This window comes from Lonchura striata, chromosome 1 (genome assembly GCF_050655825.1).
Source record: "Lonchura striata isolate lonStrDom1 chromosome 1, ASM5065582v1, whole genome shotgun sequence".
In the NCBI taxonomy this organism is placed as follows: Eukaryota; Metazoa; Chordata; class Aves; order Passeriformes; family Estrildidae; genus Lonchura; species Lonchura striata.
Window position 1 is genome coordinate 79,757,211 of NC_140703.1, and position 27,786 is coordinate 79,784,996.

The 27,786-nt window shown below is 38.1% G+C and overlaps 2 protein-coding genes across 2 annotated transcripts in view; one reads left to right on the forward strand and one right to left on the reverse strand.

Moving 5' to 3' along the window:
* The window catches only part of UBAC2 (UBA domain containing 2), an 87,099-nt gene that overhangs the window by 22,301 nt on the left and 37,012 nt on the right, over positions 1-27,786 (forward strand). The window lies entirely within an intron of this gene.
* On the reverse strand, positions 948-27,677 carry LOC110470549 (G protein-coupled receptor 183). Its single transcript, XM_021530262.4, has 2 exons — positions 27,500-27,677; positions 948-19,869 (listed from the first exon to the last, which is right to left on the reverse strand). The coding sequence occupies exons 1-2, from the start codon at positions 27,538-27,540 to the stop codon at positions 18,765-18,767; spliced, it is 1,146 nt and encodes a 381-aa protein (XP_021385937.1). The 5' UTR covers positions 27,541-27,677; the 3' UTR covers positions 948-18,764.

A 27,786-nucleotide genomic window follows, 5' to 3' on the forward strand; every position in this document is an offset into this window, starting at 1 on the left:
GCTAGGAAAGTTTTCTTCCAATACTCTTTCCTTACTAAGTATGTGGTATGTGATGTTTTTACTATTAAACTGCTCTTAAAGGTCTCAGTTGTATAGGAAGTATTGTTCTGAAACTTGATATGCCTCCCAGAAACAGAGTTAGTGTTTCAAAAGAAATGTCTTTTTTTTGGAGCTGAATGTACTATATTCTTTTGATGAAGTCAAGTGCAGGAGTAGGGAGAGTTGTTCTGAGTCCTCCAGAGTTCAGGAGTTTGGACAAGCTCTGTCAGTACCTAGCCCAAGTAGATGTTATCAGAAATTAAACAATTAAAAATTGCTACACAGACTTTAGCAGACCAGTGAAGGGTTTCATCAAAAGTACCTGAAGTGAGGGTGGGCTGTGTGAATTAGAATAAGCACTTCGAATTCAAGGGTGCCTTACAGTGTGTTGCCCAGCCCTGGCAGGTAGCTTGCTTTGCAGAAGTGACAGTCTTCTAATGATGTTCTGCCTGCACCACCTGTGCCTGGCAGAGATGCCAACACAAGCAGCAGTGTTGGGGTTCTGAAGCTTGGTGTGCTGAAGGTGACATGAGAGGAGCATCAGGATGATAAAGGGGCTGATATAATCCAGACTGGGACAAAGCAGCCCAGTGCCTGCTGCAGAACAGTGAATCTGGTTGGTTAGGAGCTCTGCTGGGCCAGTTTGCTTGGTGTGTAGATTCAGCATTGTCCTTGGAGGGAAATGAAAGGGCTACTGAGTGTGAATGTGCTCAGTGCACCAGAGCATCAGGACAAGGCCAGCTTGTGCTCTGAGCTGGCTATGGTGGACAGAAGAGCTGGCTGCAAGCAGGGATTTCAGAGTCACATACTTGTCTTTTCAAGTATGGAGCTAGGTCCAGTAAGAGGACTCTGTATTTCCCAACCAACTGTTCAGCTACCAAAATTATATCTGTTTTACACACACACACACACACACACACACACACACACACACGTGCACATTAAAGGGAAAGGACTGAAAATCCTGAGGTTTATCATGACAGGAGGCCTAGGAGAGTAAGTCAGGGCACAAATCTGAAGTTAAATAATTTAAGCAGCTGTTTTCCTTATGTTAGAAACTGTGTTGGTAAAAGTGGTTTTAAGATAGGTGGGAGCAGTGAAACTGAACTGGGACTTGTGTGTTCCATATTCTCTGCCACTTTCATCCTTTGCCTCCAAATCATACTGCCTGTCAGTGCTTTTTTATTTTAGTCTTAGAACATCTGGGACATTGCCTTCATTTACTTGTAACTGAGCCATGTGCTGCCTGATGATTGAGGCTACAAAATTCATATAATTTACCCAAATAGCAGAAATGAGAGGGAGTGCAAAGCTTGTTTTGAACAGGGAACAGTGAGAGAAGAAAGGGCAGTAAAGGTGGCAGGATGTTGGACATCTCTGTATTCCTTTTTCTTTCAAATTTGGCAGCATATCGAGGTAACCATAAGAACTGTACCAGCAGTCCGTGGTTCACAGTGTTCATTACTGTCTGGATGGTGTAGCTTATTTCCAAGATAACCTGTCACAGTTATTGAATGAGTGATTGACACAGTGTCTTGTAGTAGTGATCCTGGATCTGACATCTCTTCAACTGCCTGACAGTTCCTGGCCCAGTTCTTGTACTGCCTGGTGCTAAGAGTTCTGACTCTGGAAAATGGGGCTTAGCCTCAAATAAGAAATGGTTGGGTGAAATGGTTTTGACCTCTGCTGTGGTTAGGACTAATTACTGCATCAATGCTGCCATCTGCGGATCTTTAGCAAGCATAGCAACTCATCTTTGGAACAGCAGAAATGGCTGATGGATTAATTGCTTTATACACCTGCACTACTTAGCCAGTTTTTCCGGAAAACTGATTATGAAGAATGAAAGCCACTTTGTCTCTTCTATGAAGGGAACATACCATGTGACATGAAAGCTGTGATTGTTCCCATAGTTGTGGAACTTAAAATTCTGCTATTGCTGAAATAGTTTCATTTCATACAGGTCTTCCCTTTGCATTTCAGTTCAATTAATTCTGTACATTAAGATAAAATTCTGAGAATGAGTTGCAAGCAAAGACTTACTGTTCATAGCCTGAGTTTACCCTGAAAAAGTGAAGAATTAGAAGACACCTAGTGGAGGAAGAGAAGAAAGACTGGGAAACATTTGCCATTCTTCTTTTGGCTTTGTTATATAGTACAGGGATATAAACTAATAGTACAAATTAAGCAACTCTATATTTTTTAAGCTACGCTCTTCCTGCTTTTGTTGTTGTATTTGTCTGATATGTCTTTATTAAAATAAGATGCAATAGTAATGCCTGTCTTTGTACAGCATTCCATTTTTCGGAAGGAGTGTTCTGAAAGTTTTATGATTAAATTATTTCATGAGAATAAACAATGCTTTCTTTCCTATGTGGGAATAGGGGCCTCCTTTTTAGCTTAGCAATTGACCCTTGAAGGTTATTTTCAGTCCACATGGGCATGATCAAGCTTTCTGTCTTTACTGGCAGCTTGGGGGTTTTTTCTCCTCTCTTCTCTTCCTCTTTCCGGAGTTAGGAACACCTTGTTTGTTCGTCATGTTCAGCCATAGTGAAGAAAGACAGGGATGTGGAAGTCCCTTTGGAATTTAAAAGGAAATCCTGCATCTAATTGTAGATGTCTGTGCCAAACAATTCTGTACAAATTATCATTTCAGCTATTGTTTGCAGATTGGCCCACTGCAGTGCCCTCTGTCATTTAATCTGAAGGGAAACAAGCTTAAAGGAGTCATTGCATCCTAGAAACATCAGTTGTCTCCTGTCTAGTTCTGCTACAAGCATAGATTGCTACATTTTGTTTTAAGGATCTGATATCCTTTCATGTAAATTATATCCTCCTCCATCACAGAACAAATGGCTTCCATTCCAGTGAGGTTCTTTGAATTTCTTCCCTCTCCCTGTATTTGTAGGGCAGTTAATTATTTGATTGCAGTGGAGGAAGAAGGAAGAAAGAAGAAAAATGAATTAATAATTCTTCAGAGCAGTTGAAGACATCGTTAGTGTGAGGAGATACTCTGCCTGTTGTAGCCTTTTGCAAAATAGAGTGTGGTGCTATGATTGCTCTCCTAGGACAGATGAGGAGGTTAATGAAGTAAGTTCACAAAGGAGGTCTTGCAGTGACTGATGCTTTAAAGAAATCCCTCTTGATTTACCAAAGTAATGAACAGAAATTGATTCAATAAGTTCAGTGGTATCTGAGAAGGTACAGTTGTATGACAAGATTTTAAAAACAAATGTGCATGAAACAAAAAGTATTGTGTACAGTTAGTAAAAAAAGTACTGCAGTTGTTTCACTAAAGAATTCAGAAATAAAAATGTCTCTTTTTCAGAGTTAAATGACCTTGAAGACTTTCGGTATAAGTAACAAGAGATTTAAAAATTTCCTCTTTGCTTTTATTTTATGCTTACTGAATACTCTACTTTTGTTTAGTCATCACTTTGCTTCAAATACCTTGGTCTGTAGTTGGGAAAAAGGGTTATATGGGGGTCTTAATGGGGAAGTTTGTTTTGCAAAGAAATCACTTCTCTGCTACAGCTTTTCTATTTTGTTTCTGTTTTATCATGAACAAGCTAAAGGGTTTCCTGCCAACAATTCGTGCCTTACAGTACTTAGTCATTGGAAAAGTCAAACTACAGCCATGAATCACAAGGAGGTGTGAATGGTCTCTTGACCAAAAAGCGCTAAAATGGTGGGAAGCATTTTAATGTTCAAGTATTGTGAAGTAAGCCAAACTGTGAATAAGGTAAACATTAAAACCTCCCTTTACTAGTCTTCAGCCTTTGAAGATATGTTATGATGTCTGTTACAATATCCTCATCATAATGTGGTTAGAAGAAATTTGATTTTTTTACCAAGTACATAAAAGTAGTAAAAAAAGGGCTCAGCTAAAAAATAGCACAACATTTACCAATAATATTTACTGTAGAAGAGGACTGAGGAGTAGCCAATAACTCAACTGTTCTACAGAATTACACTTAAAATATTGAACAAGGGATATATGAGTCACATTTTGTATTTAGCTTCAACTTATTGTCTCTACTGTGAAAATAGGCCATAGTAAATGACACAAAAATAGCTTGTGTGCTTTGCCACATAAGTCAACATTAATTGCTCCACTTTGGCTCCACTCTGCCCAAGCATTACACTAAATACAGATCCTGATAAGATCATTTAATGCTTGTATTGGATGGGAGCTGGGAGAAGGCCCTCTTCATCTGGTCACATAATGAGGTGTGGACTGCATGATCTGGGCCATCTGTGGGATCAGTAGAGTACAGAGAAGCAGGGTTTCTGTGCTGAAATGTTGGAGCTCCTAGTGCAGTGGAGGATCAGACATCGGGAGATGATAGGAAAGGCTACAGCTCTTATTCATGTGTGGTGCCTACCTCTCCCTTCCCAGCACAGGCAGTTGGTATGTAGCCAGACTTGTCCATGCAAAGGGTTCTGGGAGACTGATGCTACCCTGGTGGTTCTCTGCACTTCCTTTACTCCAGGAAATATTAAACAGGTGAAGTTATTGGAGCCATAAATTCAGGTAACATCTGCATGGTTTGAAAATATTTCTCAGGTGAAGTAAGAACAATTGTGAAACTAATAATGTTGCAAAAGAAGTCAATGAAATCATAACCCTTGAAATTCAGGTGTGTAATATGCCAGGGTCTTGGATCACTGCTTACCAAATATGTTTTCTCTAAGGCAAGAAGTTTGCAGAATAAAAACATACATATATATATATACAAGTTAAAAGCTAATCTCTATTACAAATTGGATCATTCCCAGTATAAGGTTCCCCATTTGAGGTTATATGTGTCTGAAAGTCCTCTTGAAGTAGGTGCTTATCTTAAATGAGGTTGCCCTCTCTTCTTGATTCAGTAGAGTGCCTCACAAATGGCAGTTTACCAGAGTAAGTGTCAAGATACTTAAGATCTGCTAGACAGCTCTCTTTTAGATTCAGAAAGATTATAAAAGGCTTGGCTGTCCACCATAGAAGCATGAGTTTGCTTCCAGGCTATCCCTGTCCATGCCTGGAGGGCAGGCTGAGGTGTGCAGCCTCACATCCTTCTGTATTTGTGTCGCTATTGGACACAAGTACAGAGAAGCTTGGTAAGTTCAAAAGAGAAAAAGGGCTAATTTTATTTCTGACCTTGCAATATGTAGAATTCTAAAAGTGACAGTGGATTAGAGGATGAAATTGCCACCTCTAAGCACACTGGTTAAACTAATAGTCTATCAATTTTCTCCTCCCACAAAGAAGAATTGCAAAACAATCATTATTTACATGAACAGTGTGTGAGAACTCCAGCATAAATATGTGAATATCAGAAGGCATAGAAAACTTTTACAAGAACTTTAAAACTTTCAAAAGAACTATAAAAGACAACTTAACACTTTTAAAAATCAGGGCAACATATGTGAGTGCCTTCAGTGAGCCCCTTGGCACTGTGTCCATATGTGGTGCTTTGCTCATTGCTTGCCTTGCACACGGACATAGTTTGAGAGAGAGAGTTTACAGTGCTAGTAAAACCAGAGCCCATAGGATTTTAGCCTATTGTCATCATTACCATGTGTGTAGTCACAAATTTCTGTGGACTAAATCAGGCACCTCCTCTCTCATCTTTTGAGGAACAGAGACCTTGTCTTTAGTTTGCCTATCTGTAAATCAGCTAGGCAGCAGCTTTGGGGTGGGTGGTCCCTTCATCCATCCAGGTACAGCTTAAAGCTGACAGTACTGTGATGTATTACACAGGCATGAAGGGTGACACATCACTCTCATGCTTTGGTTAGGGATATTGATCATTTGGTGGAACTGACTTTATGTATTGACAAATTATCGAGTGGGACTTCGAGTGCTTCGGTTGGGTGTGTCACGAGCAGGAAATCTGAGACAGTTTCTCAGAGCTGTTTTAAAAATGTTTTCCTCTGTTCTGGAACCAGTCAGATATGTGGACACCTTTTCCAGTTTTCTGACAATACAGAGATTGGTCAGGATGTAGATGAGTTAGCCATGATGACAGCATTCCATCTGAGAGGGAGCTTTTGTTCAGGACTATCTCAGCTAACAAGGCAGTTACACCGCATCTACTTCTTTACTTTTTGTCATTTTTTTTTCTGGCCTGGGGATAGCTTTTGGGTTTGGTAAAGTATGTCCACTAAGTCCTTAAGTGAGAAACAGTCAAGAAGAAGCACTCCTTTGCAGTTCGTAAATGAGCTGATTTCCTATTGGTGTGAGACAAAGTACATTTCTCGATTTTAAAACTTTTGTTCATTTTTTTTACTTTTTTATTTCTCTGTCTTGTACACTTAATAAAATTGGTTCCATAAAGGGATACTTAGCATTAATCTCTGTGCCTTTCTGTGGAGAAGTTTTCTATTTCTTTTCACCAGGGGTTTTAGCAATGGCTTGATGAGAGGTGGTTCTGTTTGTTTTACCTTCACTTAATGATCCTTTTTCTTAGTGAGATGTTCGTTTGATGCAGTCTGTCCTCACACCACAGCTCTTTGAGCCTGTGGTCACCAGCTTTTGTCGTCTTCTGCTAGTGTTTGGGTCATTGTGTGGTCTGCCAAAGTTTGAAAGAAGATTGAAACCTGTGTGGCTAAAACAGTAGAACATCCTGTACTTTTCCTCTTTTCTTTTTAAAGATTCTCCTCAGAATTCACCCCACATTCCTGTATCACTTGTCAGAAAATCAACCTGCTGGTGTTTCATTTAAAGCCTTCTTTTTTTAGAACTGGGACATTTCTTTACCTCCTTTATATTTCTAAAGGTTGTTCAGGAGTGTTTTTTTCTTCTTCAGTGCAATAACTGTCTCTGTTCTGTCTGTTGTAGTAAACAGCAGACTATGAGGTGACAAGGGAGCTCGGGGCAAACACAAGGCTGGGGCTGCACAGTAGGATCACTACGTTCCTTCTTCAAGTAACTTTTTTGGGGGCTGTGGTTAAAAGAAGTGAGTGTTTGTAATCCCAGTGAATGCTCCTGCAAATATTCATTCAAAGGAAAAAAAGGACTTGTGCTTATAACTGCAGACAGGGTTGTACTATCAGTCTGCATATCTCTATCTTCAGATCTGCTTCTGAACTCCTGTGTATCAGAAGTTTGAGATAAGGAAATGGAAAAGTTAGGGTGTGTTTCACTTCTTCCATACTATGTCTAACCAACAAGGGGAGTAGACAGTCAGGAGTCCACCTTTCTAGCATTAAGCTGGAATGCCTTTGTCCTTAAGTGCTTAAGTAATGCACTTCCATACTGTCACTGATTAATCCCATAAAAAAAAATCTTGCACCAAATATGTATAGCAGGGACTAATTTAAAGTAATTTCTGCTTAATATAGGACTGACTATGAAAAGAGCTGGAAAAGTAAGGGGACAGGATCAGAAAATGAGACCAAACTTATTTAGACTCTTGAGGGAAGTAGGAACATCTTAACATGTGGGGCAGAAGAGACATATATATCTAAAGCATATATACGCATATGTTTTGTCAGGGATCATTTCCCGCCAGCTTAAATTTTTAAACCCGCTCACTTCTGGGGTGGATGCATACCAACACCAGAGCAAGGAGAGTGATGGAAACATGTAGCTCAGAGATAGAACAGGACTTTCTCTTTCCATTGCTCTATACCACAAGATTCACAGTTGATTACATCTGCCCAGCTTTGGGTGCCTGATGTTAAGGCATGTGTTGCTGCAGAGTTGGTAACCCGTGAAGAAGATGAGGGTAGATGAGGCAGAAGCCCATAACCTCTGACCTGGGGTTCTCTGTAGTGTATCACAAGCCCTGATTTTAGTGATTGTAAGAGCAGTCATTGTCATCCAGAAGCTCTGCCATATACAAAGTTGTGCCATTCAACATATCAGATGTAATAAGAAATGCATAATCAGGTGGTTTTTAAGTGGTGTCAAGATTTGCTGAGGATTTTGAGGGTGATCTTGAAATGTGGCAATGCTCTATTTTCACAGTAATTAGGAAGCTTACTTCTGCCTTGCAGTTGGGACATTAAGTCTATCTGCTGTTGTACCTCTCAGATAAGCACACTTATGTTCAGTAACAGTATTTAAAGGATGAAAGCAGTGGGAGGCAATTTGGCAAAAAGTAAAAAAAAATTACCAGTGATTGAATATGTCTGGAAAGAAGATGATACATCTTTGAAAGGCTTCCCAGAAATGAGCTATGCTTCTAAAATCCAGAGTATTGAGTGACAGTTATAATTGCAGGCACTCATCACTTTCACACTTACTGTTTAGTTAGGTTTTGCTTTTGTTAGGTGGCAGGTACCAAGCATTGTTAGAGATCTGAGAACTAATTATTCTAATTAGAAACTGGTCTGCCCTGCAGCAAGATTAATCTCTGTGGTCATGAGCAGCTTATGGAGGTAAACATTACACATGTCTCTGCCAACCTGGCTAAATAATGCCAGCTGTCTTAACTCTTTTTGAAGCTAAATGAGCTGTAATTGGATTTCTGCACTGGATAATTTAAACAAGGGCTATTAGAAACAGTAGTTGTTATGAAGAAACTCCATAGAAGGCATATTATGATGAAATATTGGATGTCGCTGAGCAATGTAGTATTTGTCTCTTAAAAACAGGGTAGCAGATTAGAAAAAAATATGCTTTGGTGAGGCAGTTTTGATTTTTTCTTGTTACATGTGAGCAAGCAGAAATGGTAATGAAGTTTGTGTTGAGTGACCAGAGGGGGGAATGCTGCTACTGACAGTTGCATCCTGTCCCAACATTATGAACTTACTAAAAAAAAAAATTAAAAGAAGGGAAAAGATAAATTGCTATATTTGCATTTCAACAAAACTGAAAAAAATAAAAGCAGACTTTTTTTTCCTCTAATAATATACTCAAAAGAAAAATCTGACATTTTAGTCAGAAATTGTTTCTCTATACAAACAGGTTTTGTAAGAGGGAGGTTCATATTAAGAGTGGAAAACATTAATTTGAAGAGAATTTTAACCACTCTGCTGGCAATCTTTGCTCATTGAAAAGTATTAAAAGCTTAAAACTGAAACCAAGTGGGAAGAGCAAATTGTGATGTTGCCCACAGTATTTAATTTACATGTTGTTACCACAGACTGTGGGAATCCAGGGCATCCCTCTGGCTGCCCTGGAAGGTCTGAGACCCTGGCTGGGGGTCAGGAACCCCCCTGTACAGAGCCCCAAGAGACACTGTCTCTGATCTCTGTCCATGGAAAAGAGCTTTCAATCTTACAGGATGAATTACAAGCTCTGAGTATTTGATATAAGTAATAATTAATTGTGGCACGGGCACAAAAGTAAAATTTTAGGATTCTAGATTAGGGGTTCAGAGGGGACAAGATGGAGGAAATTGCCTTTTTCTCCTTCTTCATGCCCTCCATGTTTCACTGTGGTGTTGGCATTTTTCTATTGGTTTAGGGTGGGGGTACACTGTTCAACGTAGGTGATAGATATTGGCACATTATTGTAACTATAGCACATAGTATATAATGTTTGTAACATCCCACTGAGGGCAGAGCCCCACACGCTGACCTGCAGGACAGAACTGCGGCAGGGCAGCAGAACATGTTACAGATAAGCAAGAACAAACAACTTTAAAAACCAGCACAGAGGAGTTATGACTTCTTCTTTGGCAACGGGGCTGAAAGACAGAGACTTTCTATGATCTCAGAATCATCAATACCACAGATTCTGACAAAAGACCAGCAAGTGGGATTTTTAGGGAAGCACAGATAAGAGTTCTCAAATAGTAAAATCTAAATTTTCATATTTAGGGAACTTTTTATTTCACTAGTTTGTTTTGAACAAATAAAACACAAGTTTTTTTCGCTTCTGATGTGTTTGTGAAATTTTTTACACCAATATTTAAGCTCTTGCATATGAAGCATAGGAATCACTAAAAATTTTAGCCATTTTTTCCCCAAGTTCATATAGCCTTAATGGTGGTTTAATTTTTGTGTGTTTTTTACCATCCCTAGACCATAAAAGGTGGAATTTTTTTCAAATTCATATTTAATTCCTTGTTTTCTTTCGACCACTGCTTGATTACAGTTTTTCTCAGAGAGAGCACTGCTTGATTCTCTCACAGATTTTAAGATCACTCACTGTTTGGTTTTCCATGACTTATTTGCTTATGATTTTATTCCTTTTTTATTCCCCACAAAGCCTTATTATTAGTTTGTTTTTTTCATTTTGCCCAAAACAAAAATTAATTTGTTTAAGTTTTTAAACTTAGTGGCTGTAATAGGTTGACAGGGAGATGAGTTTTCTCAGGAAAACGCCAACCCATGACAGTGGCTTTAGTCTTTTTGATTTGATAGAATACTTTTTGGAGAAAAGGAATTACAACTCATCCCTTAACTCCTGGTATTTGCAGTTGGAAAAGTGATAAATAAAAGACCAAGGAGGTATTTTGCACCAAGGAAAGGACTAAATCCCTGTAAGAAAGGTACAGACACTTGCAAGGCAGATCACTATTCATTAACAGCCTAGAAAAGGGAATAGCAAGTTTTGAAATCCTACCTATTTTCCAATGCTGGGAACCACCAAATGTTACAGCACTGGCTGGACCTCAGGTCTAGGGCAGTACACAGTGCAGATCCCATCTGTGGTGAGGTTCACCAGCTCTGACATCACTTGTATTCCTTCAGGGTCTTCTCACAGTACAGACTGATCAGTCACTGGCAGAACCCAGCAGGGAGTAAGGACATGGCTTTCAAGACACCCTTGAGCAATATACACTCATATCATTAATAAAGCTGCAGTCACAAAACTGTTGCAGATAATAATTCATATGAATGAGACATTATAAACATATACGTAAGTGTGCATTGACTGCACATTGGGTAATTATGTATTGACTGTGTATATGGTGATTAATTATACTATTGATTACATGTGTCTTGATTAAGTAGTGATTGTGTAGAATGCATGATACAGAGGCCTGCTGGGTCACTGCCTCTTCACAAAATAGTCATCCACTGCTGTCTGGTACAATAGGTAAATCATTATTTATAAGGTTATTTCTGCAACTGCCAACATTTTGGTTCAAAATACAGCTGATTTTATGTTTTCTTATCAGTTGAAGAAGTATTGCTGTTCTAAGCAAAGGTCGCTTAACTAAAATAAAATATTCTTTATAGTTCTGAGGTGCTCTGCAATTCTTGTTGTGTCTTGCTGGTACAACTTGACATTCTTCCCAGGCCAGTGCTGTCAGCATCCTGTGTATGGAAGAATCCTGCTGTGAACACTTGTGTTGTATCATCAGATGAAATGGAGTATAAGTCATGGTTTGTAGTCGTTTAGACCTTTTTTTGACATTCACAAAGCTGAGTAACATTGTGAAAGAGAGTAGCAAAACCTCTTTCTACTCGTGGGTCTGTGGCCAGTGAGGCATACTTGTTTCCTGTTTTTGTTTGGGACTAGAAAGTGGTACTTCTTGAAAGTGGATTAGAATCAGATTTCTGAGAATTTTTTTCCCTTTTTTTCTTTTTGTGTGATGAAGACCTTATCTGGACCACGTAAAAAATGAGACTTCATCTGTAGTTAAAGTACTAACTCTTTATTGCTGTCTGTTCAAAAAAAATTTTTGTGGGCACTTTAAAATTACAAATGTGATCATTAATCACAGAATTTCAGCAGGAATGTGCAAGCTGCAGCACAAGAAGTGCTGCAAGGGGATTGTGATAGCAGTTGTGCTTCACTGCCTGAATGGAGATGCTGAGCTGTACAGTTAAGTGCCTCCACACCACCAGCAGCCGCACTATTCGGAAGGCAGGGCTGTAGCCAGAGGAATTAATTTTTCCAAGTTCAGCTTTCTCATGCAGTGGAGGAAATGTAGAGAGACATTTTGTGGAGGCAGTAAAACCAGGTCAGACATGAGGAAGCACTTCCCTGACCCTGGACTCTCCGTCTGCAGTGTTCCTCAGCTGGTTGCTCTCAGCCATGAGATTGGCCTCTAGGTTTGCCAGCTGTGGGCAGCTCTCCCTGTGCTTTTGGGTATAGCCAAGGGTCTGGGATTTGGGTGCTGGCTGAACAGCTGAAATGGTGCAAGAGAACAGTAAGGAGGGGCAGAGGTGCCCTGGCTGTACCTGGAGTTGTGAACTGCTCCTCTTGCAGTCACTCCTGGTGTTTGTGGTCATTAGTTCTGGTGCTGGTATCTGAGTATGTTAGTTTTAGAGCTTCTGTTCTAGTTTTTGGCTTAAAAGGAGTTAAAGCGTGAAACACCTTTGCTAAATTATATTAATACAATGTAATCTATTATGTCAATAATTTCAGGTTACTTGTTTATCCTGGTAGCTACTCCTTGCAAATTTAAAATAGTTGGTTTGCCCCCATCTGAGTGAATGAAGTAAGGTTCTGGTGGGTGTTCAGGCTGTTTCAAATAGCTGGCATTGAGAACACATTGCATTGATTTTTTTGAAAGACAAAAATAAAGAATTGACCCAGAGTTGTCTTTATAGTGTGATAACTTGTGAGGAATCTTCAGTTGTCTTTTTTGTCAAAAATGCCTTACACATGCAGCTAGCTGGGGAGCTTCATCTCTCCCTGTCCCACTGGGGAACAATGATCTGTCATTGTTACTTCTAGACAGAGTTGCTGTAACTGTCCAGAATTGTGATACTAAGATATCTAGTACTTAAGAGCTGCCAATGAAACACTGGCTGGCTACTCTTGAGGCTGGTGAGTTGAGAATAATCAGCATCTCTATATTTAAAGTAGGCTGCCTTGGAGTTAAATTAACCACAACTTCCCTTAAAAGTTATGTGCCACAGGAAGGATGAAATTGCTAAGCTTTGCTGATTAGGGGGAGGAACACAGCTCTCCTTTTGCATGGTATAAGACAATGCATACTTTTCTGGAGGGGATAGGATAACCACAATGTTGCTGCCTTCCAACAGGTGCAAAATATTCTTTTTTTAGTTTAGCTCTTTGCACAACATCTGTCACAACTGAGGAATACAAAAGAGGAAGAGGAGAAATTCATACTTTTGCAGTGAGGAAAAATAAATGCAGTTTTGTGAAAAGAAATCTATGCCATGCCTTGACCTTTCTTTTATTTTAGGAGGATGCTAATGACAGCATTTTGCTAAGGGCATAAATAGAGGACAAGACCAGAAGATTTTAAAGTTATGTAATTTGCTAGTTTTACTGCAAGGCCATTGAGTTTTGTGTTGCTTTCCTGTATAACTTGGACCAATTTGCTAGTCATAAAAGAATGCAGGTTGAAAGGAGCCACTGGGGATTATGTTGCCCCGCCCTGGAAGTACCAATTTCAGCATGTCTATGTCAAATCAAGTTTGGAGTATCTCTAAGGACTGATATATCAAAAGTTTTCCTGGAACCTTTCCTAATGTCTGACTAACCTAATGATGAAAAAACGCTTCTTAATGTTTAATTGGTCCTTGATGCACCTTTTGCCTGTTACTGGGTGTTCCCATCTTTTCTGTATCCCTCCCCATTAGGCAGTTGCAGATAGCAGTAACATTTCTCAGTCTGAACCATCTGAGTTCCCTCTGCCTCTCCTCTGGTAACATGTGCTGCAAGCTCCTTCCTCATTCTTGGTGGCAGTCTGCTGGGCTTGTTCCAATATGCCAAGTATCTTGGTTCTACTGGGAGACCCAAAACTTGGTACATAATTCCAGGCGTGATCTCAGTACCAAATGGAGGGGAAAGAATTCTTTTAAAACATAGTCCCATACATGTCTGGCTATGAAATAACACTATTAGCTCATCTTTAACATGTCTACCAGAGCCCAGAATTTTTGGCCAGTCTGCTCTCTAACCAGGTCATGCCCAGCCTTCACTATTGTGTGGGGTTATTCTAGCTCAGTTCTGCATTTGGCTGGCTGAACTTCATGAGGTTCATGTGAGTCCATTTTTCCAACCTATTGAGGTCTAGTTCTTCCCTATTTCATGCCTTGGAGCAAGGTTATCCAAATTTGTCAGTTAGTTTAGAGAACCTTTATGCTAATATGGTAGGAAAAGTAGATCAGTATGCTGTTGATCTCGTGTGTATAGAGATAACCTGTTCTCTTCTGCCACACAGCAAAAACACAGCTGGATTCCCATTCTTTATTTATACTTGCCTTCTTTCCTTCTTTTAGAGTTTGAATGAAGTGGTGAACAGCTTTTATCTGACTGTTCACAGGAGAAGAGACAAGATAACTTGAAGGAAGGGGATTTGATGCAGGTCTGTAAAATCACAAGTTCTGTGGGCAGGGTAGATAGGGAGTCACTGTGTTCACTCTTTTCTGGTATAAGAAGCAAGGGACTTCAGATGAAACTAACAGGTGTCACAAGTGAACAAAAGTGGTCCAGACACCATGGGTAGTTATTCTGTGCAATTTCTTGCTGCAAAACGCTGCAATCACAGATATTTTACTTGAGTTCAAAAAGGGACCAGACAGACTGATGGAAGAAAACATTGATTGAGGGCTGTCATGTGCAAAGATGAGACATCTGCCTCAGGAAGTTCAAAGTTAGACATTGCAGGAAGCTAAGGGAGTATTCTGAGGGGAAAAAAATTGAGGAAATATATCTTAGCATTTACTACACAAACAGTGATTCCCATTTTTCTTCAGAGAAGTGTTACAGCTTGACAGAGTTTTTGTATTTCTTCTGTACCACAGTCTTAGTCTGCAGGCTGCAGATTAACCAAGACTGTATTAGGAAATATTGCGCTCAGATGAATTTGTTGTTTTTCAAGTAATTTGTGTCTGTTGACACACTGGTTATGTATTGAGCCAGCTCAGTGTGATACTGCTGAATACAAACCTTAGTTTATCTTCAGTTGTTCCCCTGCTCTGTACCACAGATATGGTGATAGATGAGAACAGAGTATGTCACGGCTTTTCAGTTCCTCCAGAAGTGGTCGTATAAGGCAAAGCTTTTCTTCTCTTTCTCTTCAGCTGCATGCTATTTATTTTTCCTACATTGCAGGCTGTCTCACTGTTTTATTGGAGTCTCTTCTTTCCTTGCTTATGTAGAAGCTTTTAAATTTCAGAACAATGTTAGTCTTACGTGGAATATTTATTTTAAAAAGCTCAAAACCTTCCTTATTTTTTTTTACACGAATGAGTTTGCTGATTTAAGAGGAGTCACAAACCACTTTCAAGAACTGTGTTATTTGCTGTAGCATGTTTACAATTTCAGACAGTTGCTGTCACTGTCTTTTGCTAGATGACCATGCTGCTTACAGATTCCTCATCTATATAGCTTTCAGAGCCATAGACCACACAGTCAAACAGCAATCCCCTGGGAAATACCTGTCTTCTGCTGGGACTGTAAGCCACAGGAGACTACCTTCTTTATCTCCATGGTTTGTTAGTCTTCAATACCTTAGAGTCCAAGGCAGCTGAGGGTACTTGCACTATTACTGTTTAGTTTTGTGTTCTCAGTAAAAGAAAAGAAGGTACTAGATGCTCTTCTGCTGGAATTGTGTGCGTTTTGGGATTTTTCACATGGTGCACCTTTACTTGATCGTGTTTGACAGTAGATGTCTATCCAGCTTTCTTTTCTGGACTTGGACAAAGACAGCCAAAATGTACCAATTGGCCACCATCATAATTTTTGCTTCCTATATGCTCGGTCACATTCCCTACCACGTAGGATTTGAGAGAGATGTCAACAGTGGACATGTAGTGTTAGTACTAGAACTGGGACTCCACATAGTTGGAGTCCTCTTAGCAATCACCTGGCCTGGCACTCCAAAATTTAGAGATAAAAGAGATTCTGTTGCTTTTTCAAGAACATGTGTTTCAAGATCCTGACTTGACTTTACCCTCTAAATACAGACCCAGTTTTTCTGAAGTGCTCCAGTCAGATCCCCACAATGAGCAAGCCGTTTGAACCTACTGCTACTTGGCTGATGCTTAATTTGTATGTGAAAAGCATGAAAGAGTCCCAGGTCTATGTGACCATTTACCAGCCTTTCACACAGAAAGGAACATTGCTTAGAATGTATAAAAAGCTTCCCCCAAAGAAAAAGCTTATTTTTTCTTACAAAGCTCACACTACTTCAAGCCACAATAAGGGCATCACGGAGGAAACCAGTTATTTGAGAACAGCTGTAACTTTTTACTCTCACTGTTTTCCTTTGGTCCCATGCAGCAGGTTGTTACCATCTCTCTGGTGATGGCTGCCAGCCCCATGCTGCAGCTGGTACAAGGAACAGGACAGATGCTCTCTAAGTGTTTTGCTTCCGTGCAGTGTCCCAAACCAAGTGAATCCCTCACTGCTGCTTTTAGCAGATGACAGAAAAGTCTCCTCATTGGCACAAGTGTGATTGAGCTGCGAGTGCATCGTGACAAGGAGTGAGGAGGAGCAGTGGCATCAGCTGCCACAGATATGAATTGTCATTGTCCATCTTTGTGTCAGTGCTTGCAGGACTTTTGTCAGGAAACTGAGCTTATCTTAGCTTTTAGAAGTTTTTATTTTATTGATTTCTTCTGCATTTGAGAAGTATTTAAATAATGAGAAAAAAGTAGCTTTTCTCAAACATATATTTAACTGGACTCATGCTAGAGCTGTATTTTGATATAAAGTTAGCTGTTTGGGAATGCTGATGTGATTTAGAAACAAAACCCAATATTGAAAATAACAGAATTGCTAATGTGAGAAAATGGGGATAGAGAAGGATGTTCAGTAGAAATCTTTGCTTTGCTTCCACTTAGAAGAATGCAGTTACCTGCAATATGTGATGTCTTAATACATATTTAAGTTATATTTTACAGACAAATATAAAAAAGGCTTCTTGTCTTTATAATCACAGATGAAATGCATACTAAAAACTCAAAAAAGCATAGACATTAGTAGAATAAAATAAGCTTGTACTAGTGACATGTTAACAATACATGTATTTTATTTCTACCATTTCTAGGTATTCATGAGTGGTCTGTCTATGATTTTATCTGGTTACCATTTACTTAATTCAATAGGAATACATTCTTAAATAATGTTTTAAAATAGTTTATTTAAAAAGCTGACAAGAACAGAACTGCTAGAACACACAGAATTAAGTAGAACTTCTGATAAAAGTTATTCTTCTTATACTGCTTTTCTGAAGCTGCATAGTGTCTTTTAGAATTAGAAAAGAGAGAATTAGTATTTTAGAATTAGAAACTCAATTTTGGCAATCTAAGTGGTATGAAATATAGGGGGATTTGTAGTTTCTTTGCCATAAAAAATTAATTGTTAATTTAATGTTTCGGTACTGCTTGTCAGGTACGACCCTTCTGTGTTTGCAGGTAGGTAGAGATGTTTGCATGTGAGGAAGGAAAGAATTGCAAAGATGACAAATGTAATGTGTTTGTTTAACTTCCAGTACAATTTCAATGTCAGAGAGATACAGCTGAAATAAATAACATTTGTTCTCACATCTGGCATAGTTTTTACTGATGATTATCAGTCACTCTTTAATTTTCCATTACAACTTGATTGAATTACCAAGTTGTGTTGGCCAGTGAAGGCGGATTAATAAATAGAATGGTAAAGAAAAGATAGAGGGGCCAGGAATAAAGTAGGGAAGGAAACTGAAACGTGACAGAAGGGCACATCAGCAGGAACCCAGGGCTTACATCCTGGATTCTCAGCTGGTATTGAGCTGATTCCAGCCGGATGTGTTTAAGTCATTTGGTCTATTTCCTGAGCCACTTTCAGCATGCCTAAAGGGATCACACATATGCTGTATGAAGGCACAATGGGAAAACTTGTTCTTTCCCAGCCAATTCTGCTGTTCTCATTTGTTGATCTCTCAGGTAAACAGTGCTTAAGGAGAGGTAGCTATCTGACACCATCAGAATTAATCCATTAATTTACTTTTTGAATGGTCTCAACTATGAATATTTATTCAGGTTTCTAAAGTGTTTGTCTTATGTCCAACTTCAGCAGAAGTTCTGAAGAACACCGTAACGCTGTTTTTTAACTGAAATGCTTCAGTTTTTATATTACAGTATCTTGCTTCAATTTGTGTTTATAAATAATCTATATACAACAGGAGTAGAGAGAAACTTTTTACAGTAAACACTAAAAGGAAAGTTTTTTACTCCTTTAGGAAAAGGAGTAAAGTGATAATACACCTTGTGAAGATGAGTGATTTTACACGCAGGAGACATTCAGTGTTGGGGAGAACCAAACAGTTCAATAGCTTTTAATGTGTTATATTTGCCAATGTTTTCTATGTGAATTGTCCAATAAGGCGTGTGTGCTCCAAATATTGTAAAATGTAGTTTCACCTCCAAAGACCTATAAACTAAGTACTTGTCATAGTCAAATGAGCAAAGAAGTTGTCCATTATATATCAAAATTTTATTTCCTCTGTGTGACTGGACCAGCAAAACCATTGCTGTAATTGGAGCTCAGCTAGAGATCTTGAAATTTTCAGATGCTCTGGTTGTAGTTGGTCTGAATTTTAAGCTATATTTGTGCTCAGTCCTAACTGTGATTTGGCTCTGCTTGAGTTAGTAACATCCAGGCATCTGTTTGTGCAGCATGGAATTTGAACATCCGCAATGATGCATATTTCCTGGAAAAAATAAGTGATCAGTCAAAAGGATACAGCAACAAGATTATAATGCTGAGTTTTCCTGCTGTTCTGTGACAAATCTTTTTCAGTCCATCACTCCTTGATTCCCTGACATCCTGAGAAACAGATTCTTACTTAAGCTGCTATAGGGAAGCACTAAGAGTTTTTGCTGTGGACCATGGATTTTTAGTCTTGGTTCACTGTGGTGTTTTACAGACGTTATTTTTCAGGTAGCTTTCCATTGGAAGATTTAGCAAGTACCGTCATTTGCGTTTCTCCTGCATCACGTGAGCTTTCTTCGTGATGTGACCTGGCAGCACTTGAAATTGATACACTCACTTGTCGTCTCAGTATTTTCAGTACAGTTCTTTTGTATCCTTTGCACGCAAAGAAGTAGATGAAAGGATCTAGGCAGCAGTTAAAATTCATCAGAAATACAGTATAGTGGAGTGACTTCTGGAAAATTTTCTTTTCAGTGCACAAAGGTTCTTGCTGAAGTTTCTTAATCATGTGTTGTATGATTGCAACATGATAAGGAGTAAAGCAGATGATGAACACTATAATTACAAATATGATTGTATTGATGGCTTTTTTGTTTATCCCTGATTTTTCAGTCAGTGGATTTTCCTTGGCTGTTTGAAAAAGTTTGCAGCTGATTTGAGAGTAGCAAAATAGAATAATCCCCAGGGGAATAAGGTACCCTATTAAACAGGCAGCAAGAAGTATCAATGGCAGATGTTCTATTTTCTCAAAGTTTGGATATTCCATACATGTAGTCCTTTCATTTTCTTCCTGTGACATGGATTGTATAAGTAATGGGAACGTTTGACTAAATACAAGAAACCAGACGAAAACACAAATGCCCTTGGCATATTTAATCCTTCTGATCTTGTATCGGAAGGGGTGGACGACAGCGAAGAACCTGTCAATGCTCAGGCACGTCATGAAGTTGACACCTGCGTAGGTGTTGATGTAGAACAAGAGCGCGGTGATACGACACAGCGCTTCTCCAAACGGCCAGTGGAATCCCAGGGCATAGTAGGCAATCCTGGTTGGCAAGGCAATGCAGAACAGCAGGTCGGAGAAGACGAGATTTGTTGAATAGAGGGTGGTGGAGTTGATCTTCTTTCTGTTTTTAAAAATGACAGTGAGGGCAATGGTGTTTCCAAGCACCCCAAGAATCAAGATGGAACCGTAGAAGACAGACAGTAATATCCGTGCTGTGTCTTTGTGCTCGTATAAGTCACAGGTGGAAATGTTGGTCTCAGAGGCTGTGAAAGGGTCCATTTCTGCAACCAGTGTTGTTACAGGAAACTCAGTAGACCTAACATGAGAAAAAAAAACAACAAAAGGGAACATTTTGTTAGAAATGTAGATAAATCACTTCTACATAACAATGGACAGCCTCTGTTGCAAAATAAGACTAAAAAAAAATGAAATGAAACTTCATTGCTGTGAAATACTTTTCAAGACTCTATCTGAAAACAAACAGACGCCTCCTTTTGGCTTTTCTTCTTTGATCCCAATTGCTTCTCTAATAAAGAAAATCAGACAATGGGCAGTGTAATAAACCAGGGATGTAATATATTTGTAAAGTGAAATCTATAGATGCTCAGGAGGTGAGAGACTGTTTAAAGCAGCCTGAGGGGAAAAAAGAGGCTGAAGAAACCACATGATAAAGCATAAAGTGAAGTCTCCAAGGATCAGACAAGCAGACAAAATGTTTTAAATGTGCTTTAGTTAATTGTAAAGGAATTTTGGTTCCTAACAATTCACACTGTGATGCTTTAACTTGTTTAGATAAACCTTTTTTTTCTCAGCATTCTTATCATATTGCCATTATAATAAAATCATAGATTCGTTTAGGTTGGGAAAGACATTTAAGGTCATACATTCCAATAATAATTTGTTTAATTCTAGTTTTAATAATTGGCTTTTTAAATCTAATTCAAATATTTTTACATACATAAATTCTTAAGTCTACTACTTTAATCATTCTTTAATTACCCTGCTGAAGGGAGGTAGTGCAGGTGAACTATTTTACACTTTGTTAATTTAGTAGATTTTAGAAATGGTTTCATCTGCAGAGTCATAAGTAGCATAGAAGAGTTGCAAAGTGGCAGTGATTTGGGGGGGTTTGAAAATATTTTAAAATAATCCAGCAGAATTTCAGTAATGGGAATAGCACCATTCTGTTGATACTGCTCTCAGTACAAACATTTTATACGTCTGCTGTTCCCGGACAGTTGTGTAATGTAAGCATGAAGCTCAAAAAGGATGGGGCATCTCGTGTTACTCCTCACACAGCTGTTCTAAAAAAGGGTGCCTCTTAGGGGCACCATTTATGAATTTAAACAGCAATCAAAACAAGATTGCTTCTGCTTTAACCAAGAATACTACCTGAAGATAAAAGCTGTTGCATTTGGAATTTTAGGTCTGTCTTGTACCTTTAATTAGCATATCTTTGTTATTTCTGAAGATTTGTCATTCAACAGACAATATTTACAAGCAACTGTAGCCTGTTGTACTTCCCAAAAGTCTTTCTGGGAAATACCTCTCAGTTTTAAGGGATTTAAACCACACATTTTAAAAAGCATTCATTATTCTTTTATTAACTTGTGAAAGCATTTAAAGATTAGTATTTTCTTTCATGATTTGAGGAGATTGTTCTGCTTATTTCAGGGTGTTCACAATTAATAGTTCTCTGTAAACAGTAATGGATGTGGATGATTGTATTAAAATATGTAAATTAGTTACATTACATGCTTAAGGAAGAAATTTGACTTCCAGGTAGTACATTAAATGTTTGCTGCATTCTGTAGATAGGACAGAAGACTAGGGAGTAATTTCTGACTGACAGATGTTCAATGTTCTGATTCTTAGATATTTGTGAAGTAAGTGCTGTCTTTCAAGACATGGGAATACGGCATTCAGGGTTGTATGTCAAATCTGTGTCTTGAATAAAGGAACTAATCAAGTAAATAACAACTCCAGCTGTAGTGCAGATTTAAGAATATCAGTAAAACTAATCAAGTTAATAACAACTCCAGCTGTAGTGCAGATTTAAGAATATCAGTAATGTTATATTAGTTAATTCTGCATTGTTCACGCTGTCTTAGTGTATTTGGTGATGGATTAATGGAGTAGTTATTACCCTGAGGATAGTTATGGTATTATTTCCTCCCATCTTTTCCCTGTAAAAGTGTGTAGGATGGATTTTGTTTTACCTAAGTGTAACAGGCTTTGCATAAAATGTTGTGGGTTTGTGTAGGTACCTGTACATGAGTCACTGAGGTATTTTGTTTTATTTCTCATATTTAAATGCTTCTAATTCTTGTTCACACTCCCAACATCATGTCTATCTTCTGTTAATCTCTTTCTTGCAATGCAGGTAAAATAATTTTGTCAACATATTTAGGAAAGGAAAATCTAAGATTTATCATAAACAGTTCAATTGCAGTAACTAGATACAGCATATTAAGTGCTTTTTTTTTTTTTTTGCTTTAAAATTGTAATAGTTTTAATTCAAAAATAGGGCATATAATTGTCACATCCATTCATATGTCTTTGTATAAACATTAGTGAAATGTTGAATATCTATTATACAAACACATTGAGCTGTAGTTTAGGAAAAAACCTGTATATTCATTAAAAGATATAGTTTTTTACCTCAATAGTAGAATTTCATAAATTGCATGTTACCTAATTTTGTGCTATGAAGTTGGATCTTTAATGTAATAAATTTATCTAGAACTTGTTGTTCAAAATAGGATCCTCACATATATATTGAGAAGGAGTCCTAGCTGAGACGGTGTTTGTGTCTATCCAAGGTGCTAGCATGGATATATTGGGAGTAGTTCCCTGGCAGGACAAACTGGCCACAAATGGATGAGGACAAAGCTGGAGGAGCACAGCTCATGCATCTTCAAGGGCAGTGTGCAGTCAGCCAAGCTGTGCTCCTTGGCAGGCTCTTCTGCCTGCTGTGGGAGTCAGCCTGAGGGGCAAAATTATTCCTTTTGATCCTCTGTTATCCCCAAATTTTTACTGTTAATGTAGGGAACACATTTTACAATGCTGTAGATGAGTATTTGTGTTTTGTCTACCTGTGGGTATGTATGGACATTTTGAGAGTCACCAAGGTGTTTAGGTGCTACAGTACCTGAATATATTAATTTTTTTAAAAAGAGAGGGAGAGATTTTATCTGTTTTGTGGCCCAAACAGATGATAAAGTTGATACAATCCACCATAATGTGTATCATTCAAGCTGTGATAACTACTTTGTACTTCTGAACTCTAATTGTTGTTGGATTAACTCCATTCACCTCAGCAGGTATTTCACATTTTCTTGGCAATCATGGAGAGGGCTTAATTAAAAATAACATTTTCTTCCTGAAAAGTGTCTGGACTATTAAGTAAGATAAGATATATTTTAAAAAACCTAATTCCTTGTGTCAGGCTGCTGTTTATTTCTTGGCAGCAGTCCTGAGTGATCCACTTATCATATGACATCCTCTACAGAATGTATCTGAAAAAAGAATGTTTTGAATACTTTTTTGTGAGTTTTGCATGATTGGAGAATAAATGGAGAATGTTACAGCCTTACTGCTGCAAACCTCAGACTAGCTGGACATTACTCTGTTTTAATGAGCTATGTGCCTGAATAACTCATGAGATCATGGCCATTTACTCTGCCAAATCCAGATGCACCAATGAATTTACCCTGTAGAATCACTACTACAACTTTTGCTCTCCTAGATTGTTGGATTAAAGACTCTTCCAGTGGCTTTCCATGTTTATTAATGATATTACTTTGAAGCATATACTTGGAAGAAAGATAATATTAATTTCCCTTACCAATTTAATAATTTAAGAAAACAGTACCAGAGGGTTTTGGCTTAGAGTTACATGCCAAAATGTTAAGGTATAAAGTATTGAAAATTCCTGTCTGTATAATAATGTAGTCTTCTGCATAGTTCAGATTATATTATTTTAGCTATTGTGTATGGATTCCAATAACTTTCCATTTAAAGCATACAAGCATACTTTCTAAAATGCTGTTTGTCTTGGAGAACTGAAGAGAAAGCAAATTGCCTATTTGTACTCTAGTCTTTGGTCAGTCAACATCCCTGTTAAAAAATGTGGGTCTCTCTCTTAAATGTCTCAAAAATTAATTTGCAATTGCTTATTTCATTGAGTCTCTACCTTTACACAATCTCATGGTTTGGGCAATTCGAGGTAAGCTTCTAAAATATTTCACTACAAGGTGAAATGGTCCCGTGATGTCTGCTCTGACCCCGGCTGTGTCCCACACAGGGCTTGGGGTTCCAGATGCCTCTTGGTATTACTGTGCCTGGAGGCAAACTCATCACTACATCCCTGCTTTTTCTGCTCAGTGGATTACGTATGCAGGGTAGAGATGTGTAACATTGCAGTGGGAGTTTGTGAAGTTAGTTCACTGTGATCCAGGAGTATTTCTCTGATTCACTCTCTCATAGGATATCTCCAGTGTAAGGGCATGGCAATTGCTCTCTGCTTTGACCTGGGAGGACCTTATGCCTGGGAGAGTTTAAAATTAATTTTACTGTTAAATACTATGCCCAGGCTTGCAACCAGTGCAGGTGGTTCTGTAATATTCTTTCCCTTGCCATTTTCAAGTCAGCACTATTTGCTTTTTGACCAGCAAGTGTCTTTGGTCTATTTCCTTGTGAGGTTTGCTAGCTGGGCAGTTGCTAATCTATTCTCTGTACGTCTTGATATTTCACAGCAATAGCATCCATCTGGGGAAAAAAATCCCAGCACAATGGCAAGCTGCTTACAAAATCTAGCATGTCTGAAATCTGTGCAGGTGTCTTTCTAAACCAATATTGTTATCTCATTAAAGAAGGAAAAATAGCTTGTGTAGGAGATTCATGTTGTGTGAAAACATTTGACTGGCATTAGTAAATTGTTTCATGTTTATACATTTATTTTGTATTTAATCCCCACAGCAAAAGGTGTTTGATGAACAGGATGGTGACCCCAGTCTGAAAGTACTGTGTAATCCAAAGCTCTGCTTCACAGACATGTTCATGTGTGATGAGCTTTATATGTAGTATAATAATATTACATACATTTAACTGTTAAGAAGCACAGACTTAAGCTGGGAGCCAGCAGTTGCAGTATTACACCTTAGATTACATGGGTTGGGATTGTGTGCAAGCAGTGGTACAAAGCTCTCTCTGAATGCTAATTTAATTTCTTCTTTTTCTCATCTCCTGCTTTTGCTGAGGAGCACCATCTGTCTTTTCGGCTGAAGAGGGGACATGTGGAAGGCTTTTACTCTGTATTGTAATCTAATGTGATTTCTCTGTGTCCCTTCATAATTTTCATTCTTTGAAGATGAATCCCTGGTCCATTTGTCCCAGGTCCAGTTGCTAATTTAAGGAATCTAATTATATTCTTGGAAAGGCACAGCAGTTCAGTAGAAAGATCTCTCCTGTCTCTCTACACATAGTATGGTTTAATCACTGTGAGACGGACAATATTTCTTTAACAAATCATGTTGGGGGTTAATGTTGTTTTTCTATGCATAAAGAGTATAGATTATTTTAAAGGAATGGTCAGGAAAGATATTTATGTGCAAGATTCACTGATCTTACAGTCCTCTATAGATATAATCTGTGTAGATCTTACATTGTTTTAAAACAGTAGAAAATTGAAAATACACAGTACTGTGTTTTTGTAGATTTAATTTTTTTCTTAATCTCAATTTTTTTTTTTCTATTGACCAGACATATTTACAGTTTGTATTGCTATTTTACCGTACAGGTGATCTCTATTGTAGAGTGTTTCCTCTGTTTGAGAAAAAGGCTTGATTTCAACTAAGTTATGTGTATTAAAAAGTGTGTGGGCTAAGTTGCATAGTAGAACACTTAGTTAAAATAGAAAGAACATATACCTAAGCTGCATAATATGATGTGTGGACTGGCAACTGAGGACTGCATGTAATTTAATAAAAGCTGAGACAAGAGACAGGCATGTCCTAAAGCTTCCTCTTTCTTTCTAACACTATAACACTCATATGTTTCTAGTGCTTTTTGTTAATTTCTTTTCAAAAGCTGTTGAATTTTGTGTTCTAAAGGCTGGTGAGTCAACCTAATGACCTGAGGATTGAGTCCTCAGGTCACAACCCACAGTTAATTTTGATGAGAGAGTTTCCAGGCTAGTACTTTTATCCCTCTTTGGTATAGATCCAAATTTGTTGGCATAGTAAACCCAAATTTGTAATACACACATCAGAGAATCCCAAATATTGTCTTTACAGCACCTTAAATTGTTTTAACAGTGGCTATAAGGAATTAGAATATTCTTTAGCTTCTTAACAGAATATGCACAAGACTGTGGGATCTTTATGGTATTGCTTTTGTCTACTACTATGATTTTGCATGACAGTTGTTGTATGACAGTTATATGTGTTGCTAAAAAATAGTAGAACCTACATTAAGTGAGATGGAAAAAAAAGAAGTTGAGTTGAAGTGCATAACTAATTAAAGAAAAAGTGGAAGTAATTTGAAGGGTACATTCTGGTCTTATCTGTTGGATATCTCTTTACAAGGGTGATGTGTTCTATAAAAAGTGTGAGACCTATCTAACATAAATAATCTCTGTCAAAAACACATACTGACATGAAGAGCTGTACTGATGCTAAGATTATTAACTTCCCTTTAGTTTATACTTGCTTAGGTGTACCAAATGTAAAAAGGAGAGAGCCTAAAACTAGAGCAAATAAGCAAAATAAAAGTGTGAGCCACTGCAAATGACATTCTTTCTAGCAGAAGAAAAAAGTTGTCAGATGAGGATTTGTATTTTAGTACTAGAAAACATGTGCACCTATTTGAGTTTGGGTTTTTTTTTCTGAGTTACATTAAATCCATACAGGTATAGTATTTAATTTTAGGGTTTACAGCTTCAGATTACAGCTTCTTTATTAAGTTTATTATTATCTATACGTGGTACCAGAAAGAAATGAGATTTGAGCTCTTAAAGACTAATTGCTAGGTAAATTTTCAATTGCCTTGTCTCTTCAGGAGCAATCATGAAGATGTTAGACAGATCTCTTGTATTTTCTCCTCAAAGGCAAGTACTCTCTCTTATTTTTTTAGATAAAAGATAGTTGAATTATTTTCTGTGGGACTGTCTTGTTTTGCTAGTATAATAGGAAAAATGTATCCTTTTAAATTGGGAAGCTGTATAAAAATCATACCACTTGTAACATATCTAAAGATCAGTAATAAGGAGAGAGATGTTGGTCATTGCAGTTGAGAAGAAGAATGCCTTCTAAAAACCTTTCAAGAAATGTGCACTAGAAGTTAAAAAGAGGAATTAGCTCATAAAGCTTTGAACTCTTAAAATGCTCTGTTGCAATGTTACATGAGAAGAGTGAGAAGTTTTCGAGCTGATAATAAAGGCTGTTTTCATAGACAAGGAACGCATGTGATAAAAGCAAGCTATGCATTCACAAGCACAGCATGAATTTGTTTTAAGGCTCCCTCTTACTATTATTCTGTGAGGTTCAGTGACTTTAGAGCTTCAGTGCTTCCCTTACTACTTCTACAGTAGTTACTTCTGCACTAGTATAATTTAAATTAGTTGCTAAAAAATTGTCTAAGTTGAGGCAGTATGAAATGTTTCCCTGTGATTGTCAGAAGGCTGTATTATGAGAAAGGAGTTGGAAGAACTTGTTGATGCTGTAGATCAACAGATCCTTTAAGTGGAAACTACTAGTAGCATATTAATAAGGGAATATAAAATATCAGAGAATTTCTTTCATGGGCCTTTCCCATACAAGATCATTTATCCTTACTGCCACATGAAAATATCCAGTATAATGCAAAAAAGGAGATATTTCTGGAATTGTTTGCTATTGCTCAGTGGCAAAGGAAAACAGTAAAAAGTAGTTGTTTTCTGTACTTACATCTCTGTAGCTTCTTGGATCCTCTGAGCAGTTAAGGGCATTAACAGGATGGCTTGACTGAGAAGGTTTATCCTTGCACATTGTTCTCAAGAGTGATTACGTGAGTCCTTTGTGGGAGGGGTAGGGTTTTTTCAAGTGCTTAAAAAAGCTCCAGCCCTGTTTATGTGTCGGTCTTGATTTGCTGCCTACTGTTTTATGGGATGTGAAAGCATCTATTTTTGATCCTTTTACAATTAGTCTGCTCAAGGAGAGTAATTAGAAACAACACTTCCACCTCCCCCCTGAAG

Coding starts and splice junctions, on each gene's coding strand:
- LOC110470549 (XM_021530262.4), bottom strand. CDS start 27,540: ATGCCCTTAACTGCTCAGAGGATCCAAGAAGCTACAGAGAT. Junction 19,870..27,499: donor ATCCAAGAAGCTACAGAGAT/GTAAGTACAGAA, acceptor TTCTCATGTTAG/GTCTACTGAGTTTCCTGTAA.